Genomic DNA, 20,237 nt, shown 5'->3' with positions numbered 1-20,237 from the left:
CCATCTCGTGCTCCTTGCGGAGCCGGTGTCTTTCTTGGAGAGGTCACAGTTCTGCTTTCTGTGCGGAGGGACGACTGCTGCCGATATTGCGGGGCTCATTGACTTGATTCATAGGTTTCCATACATTTGGAAAGAAAGTGGGCAGCGACTGACCCTTAAACAATATTTGAAGTTGCACTCCTGACTGGACTTATTCATACTGCCCCATTACCATGACAGAGTGGCTTTTGCTGAAATGCCACGGGCCCTAACAGAAGCAAGGAAAATAGTGTATTGGAATGTACTAAAATAAAGCTATAATTGTAGTACAGTGGTCCAATCAGTCTCCCTGGGCTTAGGTGTCACAGGAGCTGCTGCACTAATAAAAACTGCACTTCTGCTCACATGTCTCCAAGTTCCCAGGTGTGCCTATCTTTAGAAGGAAGTCTCCATAACTCATTTCCTCCCTCCTGCCCACTCTCTATCCCTTTCTTCTCGCTGCCTGCCCCCCCCTTTAGGTAGCTCAGTCTCCTACTCCTACTCCGATCCTTAACCCCCTCCCATTGTGTCATTTCCTTTTCACTTCTCTGTCTTCCACTTTCTCAATTATCCCTTTTGTCTCCTCAATTACTCCCTTATCTTCTATTCCATTAATACCCTTCCACCTTATTCCTCTCAAGTATTACATACAAATCCAGACCCCAGGCAGGCTTTGTATTTGAAACATTCTGAAAGGGACTCCTCTAAAACAAATGCAGCTGCTACAGGGATAATGTTCCCGCTTTTGCCAATGAACACTGGTGCCACTAAACCAGCTGCACTATTGATAGCTGTGCTCTGATTACAGGCATCCTGCATGTCGCTTGTGTAGATGGTGCATGACCTCAATAACTTGCTTACCTGAATTATAAAGGACCTGAGAATTGAAATCCATAAACGAACACCAGTTGTTTTAATTTAAAAAAATTACAGATGGGCCATTATCAAAAGGATAAGAAATTCACGAGGAGGATTTTGTTAATAGCAAATGGCCTGAATATTGCCCACATGATCAATAGATATGCATTTAGTGGAACAATTAATTTATTGACATTTTATGGAAATGGCACTTAGGAATGGGTATTCTAATGCAGTGTTTAATGCCGCAGGACTTAATGCCTCCTTGTACATTTTACCTTTAACTAGTCCGTACCAAGTCAGGTTTACCTCATTCTAGTGAAAGGTTTTACCTATCCAAGATCCTAAACACTTTCTTTCAACAAAAATCACCTGGTCCCTACTTTTAACCACTTTCATAAAGATGACATTTCAATATCGACAACGCCCTAAAGAAGTCCTGTTTTGTAGGGTCAAGCCTGTGATAGCATGCACTACGATATTGCTAGCGAGATGCTGTTGTAGGTAGAAAAGGGCTTGGAGCCCCCCTCCGTGGCTTACCCTTTTTGTTGGCTGCCGCATCCCTCTTCTCAGCAGCCTTCTTAATTGGCTAGTGCTGGCCAAACGTCACTTCTGATTCTTTCAGTGGAGCAGGGACCAGGCACAGATTAAATTTAATTAGTGCCCATCCTTTTCCTGCTCTGTGATTGAGGTACACTTTCCTCAATCTAAAGTAGTTTACAACGCCAATAGCTCCAACCCTTGCGAATGCGAGACCTATTGCATTGGAAATGCTCGTTTACTTTTGCCACTCAGCTCGCCATAGAGGAGCAGCAGAACGAAGTGCTGCACAACCTTGCATGTGAATCTCTTGTGACAGTACACATGTGGAAAGGAACACCTGCAGATTGCAAAACATGTCCAACAGGCGACTTAAGCAGACTAGTAGCTACACGTGCTCAGACGCTGGAACATCTGCAAAGCACACACGGCATTTACTGCATGTTTTAGGAACGGCATGTGTCTGTGTTTTACTACAGTTTTGTTTTTATGGGGAGAGCACATCGTTACTTAATTTCGAGCTATTTCTTGGTGTCTCTCTCCTTGTGTTTGCTGAATGTAGTATTGTAGTGCATTTTAAAGTAAAAGCGCTCGGCCCACAGTACATTTACATTTGAAAACAATATGCAGTAATTATTTATCTTTTTTTTTTATTTAAGACAACATGTCTCAATGTTTTACTAATTTTGAGTATATGTCTATTTTTTGGGGAAATGAATCACGGCATATCTGTGACTTAGTATGTTTGGGTATCACAGGGAGAGCAAGGCTAAACTTGAAGCCATGTCTTCAGTCGACAAAAACAGATGTTATGCGACATGTAATACTTGGGAATGTTGTGTGTGTGCGCATTTCCAAATAAATGTGCCTGACGGTATTTAATTTATTTGTAAACCACGTATGGTGCTTTTTAATTTAGAGAACGGTACGCTTTAGGTTTCAGTCAGTGTATGCCTGACTTATTTTGATTTGGTTATTACGGCTAGAGCGTGCTGAACTTGTTTGGAGTTCCCCAGACATCTACTATAAACTGAACTTTTATCCAGGTCTCAAGTCGACAACACTAGATGTTCTGTGGCATGTTTTGCTTATGAATGGGGTGCTTGCATGCATATTTGCTTTTACATTTGCAAGCGATGTACGGTCTTTACTTTAATAAAAAAAAATAAAAAAAAAAGCACAATTTCTTTTGCTCAATATTTAACCCACAATATGGTGTCTCAATTGCGTCTAGCCACTTAAATGCTTGGATGTAAATTCAATACTTGTGCACATGTTCAGGAAGATTTGGATGGTGTTAACATGCAGTTTGTCATTTAAAAAAAAAAAAAAAATCTGGTAGATATTTTAGGTATTAATCAATCCCCCACTGTAATCAGCAAGGGTTTATTAATATGAGATGTTTGGTACCAAACATCCCTAGTTTCAGAGAAGCCTTCATGTAGCTGGGAAATTCATATTGACCCGTGTCCAGCACATGTTTTTAGAATGGCTTGCCTGTTTACTTACTATGTGTAAGAATCAACAGAAACATAGTAGGGGGCTAATTTACCCTCCCTTACGGCTGTAAGGTCTGCAGTGGGGGTGTCACTTACAAATATTACAAGCAGTGTGTACTATGTCGTGTTGTCACTTTTTGGAGCATCTCGTCACTCAGCCTGCAGTGGCAGTCTGCATGAGTTTGGTGGTGGGTCCCATTTACTAGGGACTTACAGAGGTGTTAAAGGGCCTGGCCACTTGGGGATCAATTGACTACGTGTCTTGCTTTGAGAAAGGAACACTGGGGAGCTGGTTAGCAGGAACCCAGTGCACTTCAGTCAGTGACATTAAAAAAACAGACAAAATGTTGGTTGGGGCGTGAATGCTAGCCAGCTTCCTACACAAACATGCAGCCCTTTCCTTTTAAGGTGTGATCTAAAATGCTGGGCAGCTTCAGGAGATACTGGCTCTTGATTTGCGAGGGTAGAGTGTTGCAAGAAGAAAGCAAGTATGTGTGTTTCCTTCCAGCTGGACCACATATCTGCCTGCCAACCTTTTCAATACCAAATTCCACATGGTGATGTCATCAGAAGGGATGGCCTCAAAAGGTTAGAGAGTCTAATACTTCCTCCTGCAAGTCAGCATGTGTTCTTGCCACTGGTTGTCGACACTGTCAGAGTTCGGAAATATTCTCTATCCTCTAAGTCTTGTTCCTCAAAGAACATCTCCCGCACTTCTTCTTACAGCTCTGGTATGGTAGGCACTTAAATACAAGATGGACTTGCTGAAATCCCTCTTTTGGGTAGAACCGCTACCATTTCGACTTAGAGGCATCCTTCTCTGAAGTCAGATCCCTCCACCTCTGTGCCTTCATTGTACTCCTCTTCAATTAACAGTCCAAGTTAACTCAGTGATGCACTTCCTTTTTCTGTACCTGCATGGTGGCCAAGCATGCCTGCCTCTCCTTTATTCTATTTCTAAGCATCTTCGAAAGGAACTCTGCATATGCTTCACAACCTTCGATGCTGTGGTCTCTTGGTAGGGAGAGGTTGCAGATGTGGTTGTTCTTCTGGGCAAAGATATGGTGACACCTGGGGCAAAGCAAAATAGTAGTTTTCTCAGTTTTCCTCTACGGTTCCTGCAGTGTCCTGTCTGTGCATTCTTCAACCGCCCATGTGCTCCGCCAACTTTTAGGTGATATTCTGTGTTGATTGTTTTTTTTCCTCTCTCTACGGGTGTCTTTTTTTTTTGTAGTGGATTTTCCCCTTGCTGTCCTCAACAGTTTACCAAACTTCTCGCTCTTCTTTTCCTACGTCTGCACAGCTTCAGTTATTGCTTCCGAGACCAACAGCAGAAAATAGAATATGAAGATGGCGAACATGCACAGGAGCATCCAGGACATACGTCGGACGTCAGAGGGACAGACAAAGCACCTGATGGCCACAGGCAAAGTCCCAAAGAAGGAGAAAATGAAGATTAGTGTAGTACTATGTAGAGTAGTGTGGACCTAACCACTAGATGGTAGAGTAATGCACAGCTTGCAAATCTAAACAAGCATTTGCAATGCAACGTGTCTCGCGTTTGCTCATGTTAGAGCTGATAGCGTTGTAAACTCCTAACCTGACTTTTCACCTATTGGGCAAACTCCTAACCCGACTTTTCACCTATTGGGCAAAAGTGCATTTATATACGTAACCTGAAAAAGTGCAATTAACTATGTAAAGCACTCAACTTCTGACAAGCGAGATCGAGCTCCTACCTATATTAGAGAAAAAGAAGTCCACGAACCCGATGGAAAACAGCGAGCCTCGCATGTTTTCTGTACTTGGTAGCTGCGCTCGAGGAGGGCTAGCCACCGTAAAAGGCATGACATATGCATGCCTTCGACTAATGAAAGCAAGCAGATTTTATTAGGCAAGCCCACGAACCAATAAAAAGCACTGACGTGACGTTGACAGGGCTCTGAGCCCTTTTCTGAGCACTAGAGTCTCGCTGCGATTCGCATGCGCAAGCGCATGCAACGCAGGCACGACCCTAAAAAGCAGATAAAACCATGAGGGGAAAAAAGGCTATTTATCTGTAGCAGTGCTTTATAAGCACAAGCAGTTCTTATTCATAATTCTGGAGGTATACTCCGGACTAGAAAGCTGAACCTGAATATGTAGTCAGCAGAATCATAAGGGAAGATAAACACTTGTAGGAGTAGTTTTGCAGCTGGAAGTCTTTTCTGGATTTGCATGCTGCACATTATACTACCACCTAGTCCATGGGCCAGGAGCAGATCCTTGTTTTAATTTTTGTTTGATTCTTGGATGTCAGACAATCTGGTGTCCAACCCCTTGTGATGTCAGATGCACAACCACAAAGTCGAGATGCATAGTGGTCATATTCAGATTTGACCCACCCACCCCCATTTCTTGCTGACCTCACTTTCAGGAGTTACCCCATGCACCATTCTCTTGCTGGTGCGGTTAATCCCTGGTCCTTTGGGAGGTGGTAAGTTCACTCTGGAATCCACAAGGATACTGTCCACTTAACATGGAATGCTCCAGATTCCCCCCCAAAAGTCCCTGGAAACAGACTTACTATAAAGCTGCTGGAGCAGTTCTCTTTACTGAGAACCAGTGCAAAGATCAGTGCTTCGGCAGGGAATGCTGGGCTAATTGTGCAAACTGGATGTCAGACAGCCGATGCTGTGGAAGAAATTAACAGACACTCCCCATCCCCTGCCTCAGAAAACAGTGCCCTGGTTTGCTTAATTTTTTTTTATCAAAGCAAAAGCAAACACCTAGTATTTTTTATAACAGAAAAAAACTGTGCCCGTCACAAAAATAAAACGGTCCTGTTGTGCCTTGCTGGCTCTACGGTAACCTTGAGCTGTGAAAAGGGATGTCTGGAGGATAACTGCCACAGAGAGAAGAACTGGGTGGTTGGGGTGTGGAGAGGCAGGTGACTGCAGAAGAAGTGATTGTTAGGAAGCAAGTAAACAACTATTGCATGGAAGGGTAGAAGTGACAACAGGGGACTGGGTGACCTATGGGGGGGGGGTTTGGAAGTGATGAAGGAGCAGGATGATGAATGACAGTTAATATAAAATCGGTTTTCACAATTTCACTTTTTTTTCTCCCAATTGACAAAATCCTTAAGAGTCTGAATAACTTGAATGCAAAAGTTATCACCATTGCTCCTGTTAAATGGAGGCCTAGTCTTTGACCCCACTCCTCCTTAATGGAGTCGGTGCATGGCATTTTTGCTGTTATTATATTATACAGTCATGAGATGCAGTGCTGAGTTGAAGGGTACCGACTATGCAAGATTATGCCCCCCTTCTCAGGTGGTTCTGAAGTACTGAAACCGATCTTAGGTGTCTCGAAACTCATGTGCTGTAAGAAGGGATCCATTTTCAGAGATTTCTCATTTTGGTAAGGCCTAGTTGGTTCAGCTGAGCACAGGATTTAGGTTCGAATGTAACCTGTAACAAGGGATTTTTTTAATAGCGCAAGTTCAGGTAAGTGTTTCATTTCCCAGATAACATACCATTCAATGCCTTGCCTATTTTGTGCATGAGATTATATTTCTCTGCGCGGATATCATCAGTGGCACAGAGGTGATGTTTCCTCTATCAGGTGAAAGTGGTGTTGGACAGGGTGATACCAATTTTGGGTGAACTGCACCAGCACAGCATGGTAGTTAAGTTCCAGATCTGGAACCTCCAAGATGCCATTTGGGAGGAGTCAGCGTGATGACATTTGGGAGGAGTCAGCGTGCCCGAGGGCACTTCCGGCTATCTACATTCTTGCATCAGTGCCATCAGAATTGATCACAGTAACCAGGACAATTTTCACAACAGTAGAATGAGCAATCTGGGAAGTACAGCAACTTGGGGAGGATACCGTTTTAATCAGCTCTAAATGTCCAGCTTTTGTTGGGGGCAGTTGCACCCATTTAAAGACTGTTTCTACTGTTCTATGATAATTATCTTCCAATACTGTATACCAAGCCCTATGCAACTAGACTCGAATATAGCAGCTTGACTCTTCCCGCTACTGGAGTGGGAACTCTAGCAGTGGCCTGCTGGTTTAGGGAGATAAATGGAACAATTCAGATTATTCTACGTGATTTCCGAACCAATGATCCTCTTGCAGCATACTCTCTAATCAAAAGTGACAGGTTTACAGTTAGTTCTGTCATGGAGCGGTATGTATGGAAATGACAATGTTAAAAGCACTCAGGTACCTTTGAAATTCAGCCTTTTAGCCTGGGGATATTCCCTAAAAATACAATCCAGTGGCTACAGTGCAACAAAGAAAGCAATGGGGCTAACAGGCATCTCTGCCTAATGCCTCTGGTTACCAGGTCCTAGCATTTCACACATGTTCTGCCATTTTCATGAGTATTTTAATTCGGGGAGTAAATGATGCAAGAATGCGAATAGAAATAGCAGGTTATATGCTTTGGACTGTTCAGGAATAAAATCAGTTCGATCTAGCACCATGCCACTCACGTATGGCATCAGCTCCATAGGTGGGACTTTCACTTATTTCTTAGCAGCTAGGTTAAATTAGTTCTAGCTGCCTGTACAAAGAGCACTGGGTTGGACCCTTTCTGTTTTGAGTTTAGGGAAACAGAGCTTCACTTACTATGGGGGAAGTTCACCTTTTCAAGATGGTTCCTCATACAACGGCAGCAGGTCTGGGGTTAATATATCAATAAATGCTCTGTACAATTTCACTAGTAGTCAATCACTCCACAAAGGTTTCCCTTCTGCCATGTCTTTATAATTGCTTTGCAGATCTTGGAAGCAGTATAAACGTTTTATCAGTGATTCTCACTTGTGTTGCTTGAGCCCGGCCATTGTTAACCTCCCCAAATAACGCAGGGTATCAGCTTCTGTGGTAACCAATTCTGAGGTATATCATTTCTCATAGTGGATGAGCAACTCAAGTACCTAGCCCCTCATATGTGACTTTTATGCTGTCTTGCTTAGCTATAACAGTCTGTGATGCCCTACATGGTCTAATGAACATGGGCAGGACCTTCCCAAGACTTCGCCTGACCAATGGGATATGGCTGCCACATATTTACCATCCTATCTGCCACTTCCAGATATTCCAGTCGCGTCTCTAGAAGCAGTTTCGGGAAAGTCTTATGACCCCAGTTGCTGCAAATATATTTGTCAGTTTATCTATTGTAGTCTCCAACGTCTGTAGTGGAGTATATAGATTTCAACTCCCTGGGCTACTTAGCTCTGCAAATGCACCTTATTTATGCCTTAAATGCTTCTCAGGTGGTGCAGGGGCACAACGGATCCCTCATTAATATTGACGTACTCTGGAATTGCTTGCCACAGCTCTGTTTTAAAAACCATTTCGAGAAGCACTAAAGTGGGGAAGCTCCACATTTCAACACTGGCTTTACCACTGGGTAGAACCAGCTCCAGCATCACAGGTAAATGGCCAGAAAGTGTTTTCTTCAGAGAAGTCTTTCATACAGAACTAATGGATTTCATGGAGAGCGAGGAGTACCATGAACCTTGGAAATAGAAACTGGTGGGATAAGAAAAAAAGCAGTTGAATTGTGCCCTAGGTAGAGCCCACCAGTAAACAGCCACAAGAGACTACATTGAAGAAAATGAGACAGTTTCTTGTGATCAAACTATCAACCTTGTCTCCAATGCTTGCTCACTAGTACATAAGCTTTTGAATAAACAGATGCAAGCTACAGTTGTTAACACTACGCAGGTTGTGGTTTTGTTTCTTCCACAACTCACAATTGTCTCACCTGAAACGCAGGGGTGGCCTTTCTATTCTACTCAAATTTGGATAAATATTAATGAAGATCCCAAGACGGATAAAGTGATCATAAAATGCATAGATTCACATATAGCTCACCCTGCACCCCTGAAAGCTCACCTTCAATGTTCCTGCACATTACACTAGTGACATGAAATCTCCTCTATTGTTGCCTCTAGGTGGAGTGAATCATTTAGCAGATTTCCATCACTGGTTAAGATTGGAAAAATGTACGCTGAAGTGAATGCGCATCTAAATACACACTACTATATTGCAATACGCAAAATGAATACAGATTACTAACATAAGTAATATTACCAGTGACGAGGATGAGGAATATTCAAGCATGTTAACATATGAAAGATACTAATGCTCAAGAACAGCAACAATTAGGGTACTAAGGCTAATTGAGTCTGTGTGTTTGTGTCAACGGGAATGGCAGGGATCTGGGTTTTGGTGTCAACCCTAGACACAGTTCATACTAAGACCAGTTAAGGACCCAGAAGGTTGCAATCATAATTTTTAATTAGGGCGTATGCAGAAGTAGTAGTGAGGGTTACCACAATTTTTTAGACCTTACATTACAAAAACATGTTTCCGTCTGACTGAGCAGTAGACCCACCCGACAAGATACATTTTGAGGATCAAAGGCTACAGCGGTCCCAAATTATTATATTTAGCGATACAGTCAAACTGCAAATTTAAACTCTTAACTTCAGAACTACATGCTTGAACTACTCTTCCCCATCATAGGATCATCATTAATACTCATGAAACATCAGACTGTCTTTGAAGGAAAATTGATTATTATTTGGGGTGGAAAAATGTCACTACCTTCTAAATGTCAAACAAATTAAATAAAACACACCCGTTTTCAAACCCTGGTAATGAGACACAAAGCAGCCAGACTTAAATCAGAGGCAATGTGTAAAGTAGTTAATCAGTGCATACACAATGGAAAAAGACACAAAACACAGAATTCTACAAACCAATTTTAAAACAGAGGGAAATCATATGAGTAAAATAAAACCCAAAAGACAAAAGAACATTAAGGAGACCCAGAGATATGAATTATCTAAAGAATTCAGTGAAAATACTGCAAAAAAGTACAAAGTACCTATGATTGGCCCTGTGAAAGTCTAAGTCAAAAAGCTTGAAAACGTTTACAAGTCTCAATGCAGAAAATGACTTTCAAGGAGTTCTTTTTTCTCAAAAGTGACAGTTACCACCAAAACTGTAGTTCAAATCAGACTGGGACAGTCTTATTTTCAGAAATGCTTGGAATCTTGGCCTGGACCTGGAAGTTGGAATTAAACCAGAAGCCATGGAACTGATTGTCATATACAACCCCCCACCCCTCAGACCTCCATGATGCTTCAGAGGCAATGTTTTTCAAAGTTTCCAAACTTCCAAAAGTCCAACCCAGGTCCAGTTGCCACTGGTCAGCCGGTCCACTTCCTGGTAAAGGCATCTGACAGTTTTCTATGTCTCCTATATCCACACAAATTATGAGCTAAGTGACCATTTTTTTTTTAATCATGGGCACAAGAAAACAGGCTTAGTCCTTCAGTGCTCCTTTCGGGTTACAGATAGCAGGTGCAGATTGTTCAGAAGAGGTGCCCTGCGGTGTCTTACTTAAACTTGGCACCACTAGTTGGCAGGGGTGGCTCCTGGACAACCCACAACCAATGGCAAACAAACCCACAGTGCATTTCTTTTTCAAAATTCAAGAAGGAGAAACGGTTACGTTCTCTGCGCTAGGAGTTTTCACACCCCATTCAGGCCAGGTACAGGCTGGGTAGTTGCTGAAGTGATAATGCAAACTAGCCTCCCACAGAACCATGTTCACTATCACATTGGCTTTTCATTAAACTAAAAAACAAAAACAAAAAATGAAGTCTTTGAATGTAGGCTATAGGTACCAGTATAATCTATACTTGGACTTTTTGTAAATATCAGTTACAGACCAACATTAGTGACAATATTGTTTTGGGTCCAGTAACTGGGGCATCATGCCCTATAAATGTCACAAACATGTTTCATTCCTAAAAAATAGGAACTCTACGTTGGGGGCAGCAAGGTGTGGTCAAGGGTGCTGCAGTCCACAAGTGGGATTCTACTTTCCAAACCAGGGGTATATTTCTGCACCATATACTGTGGCATCTCAAGAAAGATAAATGTGGCAGTCAGGCTTTAAGACCATTTTAATCTGGGGGTCGGAGCACGTACACTGGGCACTAGCTAACCGTATCTCCCAGTGTTAGAGTTAAAGATTACCAGCAGGCGAGTCCCAGACAAAAATGAAAAACTGGTGACCACTCAAAAAAAAAAGGGGGGGGGGGGGGGACCTCTTTACAACTGCTTTCACAACACAACACCTATAACTCATGCGGTGCACCACTTGCAAGAACCCCCAGCAGGCTGGCAAAGGAGGCTCAGGATTGTGATGCGAGGCCTAAAGCACCTGAGGTCCTTTGCTCACTGTGCCACTGCATTCAAGCTAGCTTAGCTGATGATGGGTGATACCCTGAAACCGGTTCTAGGATGCTTGTTTCCGGTCCAGGGAGGTGCTGGCCTGGCAGTTCGGGCTGGACTGTTCCCATGGGGAACAGGGTCAAGACTGATTTGAATATGGCTGGGTTCAAACTGGTGTGGCATGGTGGGCAAAAGAACAATGGATTAAATCCATATCTGTGACTGGGGGTGAGTGTTTGAAAAGTTTCAACACTCCGTCCATCCTCCTTTTGTGTTGCACAGTGATGTGGAGCCATACAACAGATGCTGCCATCATTCTGAATTTTCTAATGAAATTGCGAGGTAAAGTAAAATCTTACAGGTTTAACACAATGGGTTTGATCTTGGCAGGTAATACCAGAGTAAGATTGTAGGAAGTTGGCTCTGTATGTGCTATTTCAAAGTAAGGAATAGCATGCACAGAGTCCAAGGGTTCCCCTTAGAGGTAAAATAGTGGTAAAAAGAGATAATACTAATGCTCTATTTTGTGGTAGTGTGGTCGAGCAGTAGGCTTATCCAAGGAGTAGTGTTAAGCATTTGTTGTACATACACAGACAATAAATGAGGTACACACACTCAGAGACAAATCCAGCCAATAGGTTTTTGTAAAGAAATGGGTCCCTGTTGCAGTTACCCCCCACTTTTTGCCTGATACTGATGCTGACTTGACTGAGAAGAGTGCTGAGACCCTGCTAACCAGGCCCCAGCACCAGTGTTCCTTCACCTAAAATGTACTTTTGTATCCACAATTGGCAGACCCTGGCATCCAGATAAGTCCCTTGTAACTGGTACTTCTAGTACCAAGGGCCCTGATGCCAAGGAAGGTCTCTAAGGGCTGCCGCATGTCTTATGCCACCCTGGAGACCTCTCACTCAGCACAGACACACTGCTTGCCAGCTTGTGTGTGCTAGTGAGGACAAAACGAGTAAGTCGACATGGCACTCCCCTCAGGGTGCCATGCCAGCCTCTCACTGCCTATGCAGTATAGGTAAGACACCCCTCTAGCAGGCCTTACAGCCCTAAGGCAGGGTGCACTATACCATAGGTGAGGGTACCAGTGCATGAGCATGGTACCCCTACAGTGTCTAAACAAAACCTTAGACATTGTAAGTACAGGGTAGCCATAAGAGTATATGGTCTGGGAGTCTGTCAAACACGAACTCCACAGCACCATAATGGCTACACTGAAAACTGGGAAGTTTGGTATCAAACTTCTCAGCACAATAAATGCACACTGATGCCAGTGTACATTTTATTGTAAAATACACCACAGAGGGCACCTTAGAGGTGCCCCCTGAAACTTAACCGACTATCTGTGTAGGCTGACTAGTTTTAGCAGCCTGCCACAAACCGAGACATGTTGCTGGCCCCATGGGGAGAGTGCCTTTGTCACTCTGAGGCCAGTAACAAAGCCTGCACTGGGTGGAGATGCTAACACCTCCCCCAGGCAGGAATTGTCACACCTGGCGGTGAGCCTCAAAGGCTCACCTCCTTTGTGCCAACCCAGCAGGACACTCCAGCTAGTGGAGTTGCCCGCCCCCTCCGGCCAGGCCCCACTTTTGGCGGCAAGGCCGGAGAAGATAATGAGAAAAACAAGGAGGAGTCACTGACCAGTCAGGACAGCCCCTAAGGTGCCCTGAGCTGAAGTGACTAACTTTTAGAAATCCTCCATCTTGCAGATGGAGGATTCCCCCAATAGGGTTAGGATTGTGACCCCCTCCCCTTGGGAGGAGGCACAAAGAGGGTGTACCCACCCTCAGGGCTAGTAGCCATTGGCTACTAACCCCCCAGACCTAAACACGCCCTTAAATTTAGTATTTAAGGGCTACCCTGAACCCTAGAAAATTAGATTCCTGCAACTACAAGAAGAAGGACTGCCTAGCTGAAAACCCCTGCAGCGGAAGACCAGAAGACGACAACTGCCTTGGCTCCAGAAACTCACCGGCCTGTCTCCTGCCTTCCAAAGATCCTGCTCCAGCGACGCCTTCCAAAGGGACCAGCGACCTCGACATCCTCTGAGGACTGCCCCTGCTTCGAAAAGACAAGAAACTCCCGAGGACAGCGGACCTGCTCCAAGAAAAGCTGCAACTTTGTTTCCAGCAGCTTTAAAGAACCCTGCAAGCTCCCCGCAAGAAGCGTGAGACTTGCAACACTGCACCCGGCGACCCCGACTCGGCTGGTGGCGATCCAACACCTCAGGAGGGACCCCAGGACTACTCTAAGACTGTGAGTACCAAAACCTGTCCCCCCTGAGCCCCCACAGCGCCGCCTGCAGAGGGAATCCCGAGGCTTCCCCTGACCGCGACTCTTTGAATCCTAAGTCCCGACGCCGGGGAGAGACCCTGCACCCGCAGCCCCCAGGACCTGAAGGACCGGACTTTCACTGGAGGAGTGACCCCCAGGAGTCCCTCTCCCTTGATAAAGTGGAGGTTTCCCCGAGGAACCCCCCCCTTGCCTGCCTGCAGCGCTGAAGAGATCCCGAGATCTCTCATAGACTAACACTGCGAACCCGACGCTTGTTTCTACACTGCACCCGGCCGCCCCCGCGCCGCTGAGGGTGAAATTTCTGTGTGGGCTTGTGTCCCCCCCCGGTGCCCTACAAAACCCCCCTGGTCTGCCCTCCGAAGACGCGGGTACTTACCTGCAAGCAGACCGGAACCGGGGCACCCCCTTCTCTCCATTCTAGCCTATGTGTTTTGGGCACCACTTTGAACTCTGCACCTGACCGGCCCTGAGCTGCTGGTGTGGTGACTTTGGGGTTGCTCTGAACCCCCAACGGTGGGCTACCTTGGACCAAGAACTAAGCCCTGTAAGTGTCTTACTTACCTGGTTAACCTAACAAATTCTTACCTCCCCTAGGAACTGTGAAAATTGCACTAAGTGTCCACTTTTAAAACAGCTATTTGTGAATAACTTGAAAAGTATACATGCAATTTTGATGATTTGAAGTTCCTAAAGTACTTACCTGCAATACCTTTCGAATGAGATATTACATGTAGTATTTGAACCTGTGGTTCTTAAAATAAACTAAGAAAAGATATTTTTCTATATAAAAACCTATTGGCTGGATTTGTCTCTGAGTGTGTGTACCTCATTTATTGTCTATGTGTATGTACAACAAATGCTTAACACTACTCCTTGGATAAGCCTACTGCTCGACCACACTACCACAAAATAGAGCATTAGTATTATCTATTTTTACCACTATTTTACCTCTAAGGGGAACCCTTGGACTCTGTGCATGCTATTCCTTACTTTGAAATAGCACATACAGAGCCAACTTCCTACAGTTTTGTTATAGAAAAATATCTTTTCTTAGTTTATTTTAAGAACCACAGGTTCAAATTTAACATGCAATATCTTGTTTGAAAGGTATTGCAGGTAAGTACGTTAGGAACTTTGAATCATTTCAATTGCATGTATACTTTTCAAGTTATTCACAAATAGCTACTTTAAAAGTGGACACTTAGTGCAATTTTCACAGTTCCTGGGGGAGGTAAGTTTTTGTTAGTTTTACCAGGTAAGTAAGACACTTACAGGGTTCAGTTCTTGGTCCAAGGTAGCCCACCGTTGGGGGTTCAGAGCAACCCCAAAGTTACCACACCAGCAGCTCAGGGCCGGTCAGGTGCAGAGTTCAAAGTGGTGCCCAAAACGCATAGGCTTCAATGGAGAGAAGGGGGTGCCCCGGTTCCAGTCTGCCAGCAGGTAAGTACCCGCGTCTTCGGAGGGCAGACCAGGGGGGTTTTGTAGGGCACCGGGGGGGACACAAGCCCACACAGAAATTTCACCCTCAGCGGCGCGGGGGCGGCCGGGTGCAGTGTTAGAACAAGCGTCGGGTTCGCAATGTAAGTCAATGAGAGATCAAGGGATCTCTTCAGCGCTGCAGGCAGGCACGGGGGGGCTTCCTCGGGGAAACCTCCACTTGGGCAAGGGAGAGGGACTCCTGGGGGTCACTTCTGCAGTGAAAGTCCGGTCCTTCCGGTCCTGGGGGCTGCGGGTGCAGGGTCTTTTCCAGGCGTCGGGACTTAGGTTTCAGAGAGTCGCGGTCAGGGGAAGCCTCGGGATTCCCTCTGCAGGCGGCGCTGTGGGGGCTCAGGGGGGGACAGGTTTTGGTACTCACAGTCGTAGAGTAGTCCGGGGGTCCTCCCTGAGGTGTTGGTTCTCCACCAGCCGAGTCGGGGTCGCCGGGTGCAGTGTTGCAAGTCTCACGCTTCTTGCGGGGAGTTGCAGGGTTCTTTAAAGCTGCTTCTTGAAACAAAGTTGCAGTCTTTTTGGAGCAGGTCCGCTGTCCTCGGGAGTTTCTTGTCGTCGTCGAAGCAGGGCAGTCCTCAGAGGATGCAGAGGTCGCTGGTCCCTTTGGAAGGCGTCGCTGGAGCAGAGTTCTTTGGAAGGCAGGAGACAGGCCGGTGAGTTTCTGGAGCCAAGGCAGTTGTTGTCTTCTGGTCTTCCTCTGCAGGGGTTTTCAGCTAGGCAGTCCTCCTTCTTGTAGTTGCAGGAATCTAATTTTCTAGGGTTCAGGGTAGCCCTTAAATACTAAATTTAAGGGCGTGTTTAGGTCTGGGGGGTTAGTAGCCAATGGCTACTAGCCCTGAGGGTGGGTACACCCTCTTTGTGCCTCCTCCCAAGGGGAGGGGGTCACATCCCTAATCCTATTGGGGGAATCCTCCATCTGCAAGATGGAGGATTTCTAAAAGTTAGAGTCACCTCAGCTCAGGACACCTTAGGGGCTGTCCTGACTGGCCAGTGACTCCTCCTTGTTGCTTTCTTTGTTCCCTCCAGCCTTGCCGCCAAAAGTGGGGGCCGTGGCCGGAGGGGGCGGGCAACTCCACTAAGCTGGAGTGCCCTGCTGGGCTGTGACAAAGGGGTGAGCCTTTGAGGCTCACCACCAGGTGTTACAGCTCCTGCCTGGGGGAGGTGTTAGCATCTCCACCCAGTGCAGGCTTTGTTACTGGCCTCAGAGTGACAAAGGCACTCTCCCCATGGGGCCAGCAACATGTCTCTAGTGTGGCAGGCTGCTGGAACTAGTCAGCCTACACAGACAGTCGGTTAAGTTTCAGGGGGCACCTCTAAGGTGCCCTCTGGGGTGTATTTTGCAATAAAATGTACACTGGCATCAGTGTGCATTTATTGTGCTGAGAAGTTTGCTACCAAACTTCCCAGTTTTCAGTGTAGCCATTATGGTGCTGTGGAGTTCGTGTTTGACAAACTCCCAGACCATATACTCTTATGGCTACCCTGAACTTACAATGTCTAAGGTTTTGTTTAGACACTGTAGGGGTACCATGCTCATGAACTGGTACCCTCACCTATGGTATAGTGCACCCTGCCTTAGGGCTGTAAGGCCTGCTAGAGGGGTGACTGACCTATACTTGCATAGGCAGTGAGAGGCTGGCATGGCACCCTGAGGGGAGTGCCATGTCGACTTACTCGTTTTGTTCTCACTAGCACACACAAGCTGGCAAGCAGTGTGTCTGTGCTGAGTGAGAGGTCTCCAGGGTGGCATAAGACATGCTGCAGCCCTTAGAGACCTTCCTTGGCATCAGGGCCCTTGGTACTAGAAGTACCAGTTACAAGGGACTTATCTGGATGCCAGGGTCTGCCAATTGTGGATACAAAAGTACAGGTTAGGGAAAGAACACTGGTGCTGGGGCCTGGTTAGCAGGCCTCAGCACACTTTCAATTGTAAACATAGCATCAGCAAAGGCAAAAAGTCAGGGGGCAACCATGCCAAGGAGGCATTTCCTTACAAAGATGCACTCCAATAGGACATTCCTACCCATCTTTGCATGTGAACAAGAGCAGATGATTTTCTGGATGTCAGCATAAAGATATTAATGTGAAATTGAACCTGCTTACTGTCTGACAAAATTGTCTCTCTTTAAAGAAACTACAAAATTTATTTTAAGATATGGAAAATGTAGCGGCTTGGACTTAAACCATCATCAAAATTATATATGTTTACAAACCATAATCCTTGTTTCCATATGCTCAAACCAATTGTGAATTACCTTTCGAACGAGCTAGAAAAACTAATCACTAAGGTATCAACATGTGGCCTTTTCAATGCATTAATGGACGATTCCCATACATTCCCTTAACTTTATTTGATTTAAACCATTAACATCCGAAATGCAAAAAGCAACAAGAAAAAGGGAGGAAAAATAAAGCTGGAGGGGGGCAGGATGTACTTAACCTGCGAAGAGCAAAAGGAAGCATAATATACAAATGTTTTGTCAAGTTTCAACTTACATGTAGGAATTCCATTGTTACTTTATCAAATTTAGTTTGTTTCTGAATATGAGCCAAAGTTTCTTGGTGAGTAGAGCTACCCAGATGAGCCTCGATGTCCTTTTCTTCAAATGTGCGATATTTGCAAAAGGAACATGTAAATGCCATCCTAAAACAAACAAAACACTGCTTTACAATGTTCCTGGAATTTGAGTCCAATATAAAAAACATACTTCATGGGAACAAAGTTTACCATATGTGAACAATAACTCACCTTATAAAATGACGACAAAACATTATAGTACAAATTGAAAAAACATTTTCACATTTCATTGTGCAACAATGAATGTATAAGAGCAGCTTAAGGCGCAGTCAAAACTCTGAAATCCTAAAGGTGTTCTTTTTAAACATATTATTCAACAATTTTTCTTAAAGCATAAAGTAACACTGAATAAAACAATAACGGAAAATTAAAAAATGTCTCAGTTTTATGACCTACATTTTGCATGGACTGCGTTTATATCTCTAGATGGATCCGGTAATCACTTTTCCCCTCATTAGCCCCTGGGCATGTTCAACAGTATTTTCAAAACCACTTCCTGCTTTATGTAACACTCAAGTAACACCTTTATCCGTTGACCCTCCAACGTGCTGTTGCCAGTTAAGGCAACAACTGTTACTTCCCTTCAATTAAAGCAGCCAAATTGCAATTGAGGAAGTAACCCTGGAGGTCCACTTCAGTGCAGCCAGTCTCTTCACTAGCAGCAAGAAGGAGTAATTTAGCTGATCCCTCTTAAGCCAGGGCTCAATTCTCAACAGGAACACTGCAGGGTTATAAGATCTATCTTGGCATGTAAACAAAGACAGCGTTTGTCACCTCAGTCCTCAAGTCCCTTACAGTAAGAGGCCACACGCAAGAAGTGAATCTGGCCCCTTCTGACATGTAGGGCATTCGTTTCCAGGTACTGGATAGATTTTAGCTAAATGTTCTAGGGTAAGGTATACTCAGCGCCACCAAAACTATGAGATTTTGCGGCTGCTGCGCTGTCGGTATTTTTATGGTTGCTGCATAATTTGTAGATTAACAAAAAACATTTTTTCTAGCTCAAGTGGGTTAAAAGTTACTATAAACATGGCTGTACATGTTGCTGAGCAGTGGAAGGCCTTTTGCAAAGGTTGACTGGTCACCCCCTGTTGATTGTTGGTATACCTATTTGGGATTTAAACTGGTTGCAATGCGGTGGAACCCATGCCTAAAATGTAATGAGTAAAATAATTTACAAAACACCACAGAAATGCTATCACAGCATGTGCTGCACAATTAGTCTATTCCTGCTACAAAATTTAGACAAACCATCGTGTTTCTCTTCTGCTGCATAATTCCAGTGAACCGGGGTATACTCTATGTACGTAATTAGCTGAAACTGGGGGTTCCTGTAGATATGTGCATTATGTCCTAGCACTGCCCCCTACTCCACACCCTAACTATTTGTCTCTCCAGTCTAGTTTCAATGGTGTCTCAAGTGCCAGGTACAGCAATGTGATCATCTTGCAATTACTCATAAAGAAGGAACTATTCAGTAGCTCATTTTTTGGCAGTTATAGGTTACTCCCAAGTGTTCAAACCCCATTTGACTCAAAGACTACACTCCTATCTTAGAGAACCCGTTAGTGTTCCAGACTCCACTCAGTTTGGTCACTGATTTAAATATGGGAATGTACCAAATCAGCAATTTAAAAGGATACAAGGCTATTTTGTTCAGTATACCCAGCTACCTGCTCCAATAATTCCAAGCTATTCTCAACAGCCCAGAAGTTGAGGTTGTTTATTCTGCTCAATTCTGAATTAAGTTGTTCCACTGTACCTGGCCTCATCCACCTTCTCTTGTGCTAACCAATATGCATCCCACTGTCCCTGTGCTGCAGTTGATCCATCCTGAGGTCCGGATGATCAAAATTCATTCAGTAAATGCTCTTCCCTGGTAGAATGACAGTTTCCTCACCGTTTGACTACATCCAGGCATCAGATTGGAGCTGGAAATTTTTCAGCAGTACCTCAGTGCTCCGACAGGTGGCATTGTGCGGCACCGAACAGACACCATTACGCTTCGTGGAGGGTAGGGGAATGAGGAGCCCATATAGGTGCCAGCCCTGAGCTCTAATGTCAATTGCTTTCAAGACCGTTTGCACCCCCCCCAGACTCAGAGTCTTAAGCACAAATTGGTAGTGCACAATGTGCAGAGTCCTACAGTTGGAATCTTCTAAATGGGTGGAGTGGAATCACAGAACTGAGAGGATGGGAGGGTAAGTGAACAATCCATTGTTTGATAGAATCTCTACCAGAAAGAGTGTTACTGAGGGTAAGTAACTTGTTTTTCTGGTAGAGACAGTTACAGATTACTCACATTTTAAATAGACACTAAAGCACTACCTATATGAAGGGAAGTAAGTGAATGGACACACTAGAAAGTCCTGCAGGACTGAGTAGGCAAAACTCCCCTCTTGGCGAACTTATCATGACCAAAGTGCCTCCTGAAGGTTTGGAGGGACACCCATGTGGCCGTCTGGCATAGGTCTAGGACAGGGGATCCGTGTGCCAACACAGTAGTAGCAGCTTTTTCAGAGTGAGCACAAAGTCCTTCCAGAGGCTGCTTTGTATCCAATGCGTAGCAGATCTTAATGCAGAGCATGATCCAGCAGAAGATGTTTCTATCCTGCACAGCTTTGTGGGGTTCACTGGAGCTAGAAAAGGCAAACAGCTGATCGTCTCCTAGTGTTTGGTATGCTCTATGTAGAAGCTTAGTGCTC

The 20,237-nt window shown here is 44.8% G+C and overlaps 1 protein-coding gene across 2 annotated transcripts in view; it reads right to left on the bottom strand.

Moving 5' to 3' along the window:
• Positions 1-20,237, bottom strand: part of LOC138293228 (DBIRD complex subunit ZNF326-like) — a 73,474-nt gene that overhangs the window by 29,026 nt on the left and 24,211 nt on the right. For both annotated transcript variants that reach the window (XM_069232327.1, XM_069232328.1), the window contains exon 6: positions 17,451-17,598. In XM_069232327.1, the coding sequence (XP_069088428.1) occupies positions 17,451-17,598 (148 nt within the window). The remainder of the gene's footprint in view (positions 1-17,450; positions 17,599-20,237) is intronic.

This window comes from Pleurodeles waltl, chromosome 4_2 (assembly GCF_031143425.1).
Source record: "Pleurodeles waltl isolate 20211129_DDA chromosome 4_2, aPleWal1.hap1.20221129, whole genome shotgun sequence".
Taxonomy (NCBI): domain Eukaryota; kingdom Metazoa; phylum Chordata; class Amphibia; order Caudata; family Salamandridae; genus Pleurodeles; species Pleurodeles waltl.
The sequence above is the reverse complement of the archived record's forward strand: the minus strand, read 5'-3'. Positions and strand labels throughout refer to the sequence as shown.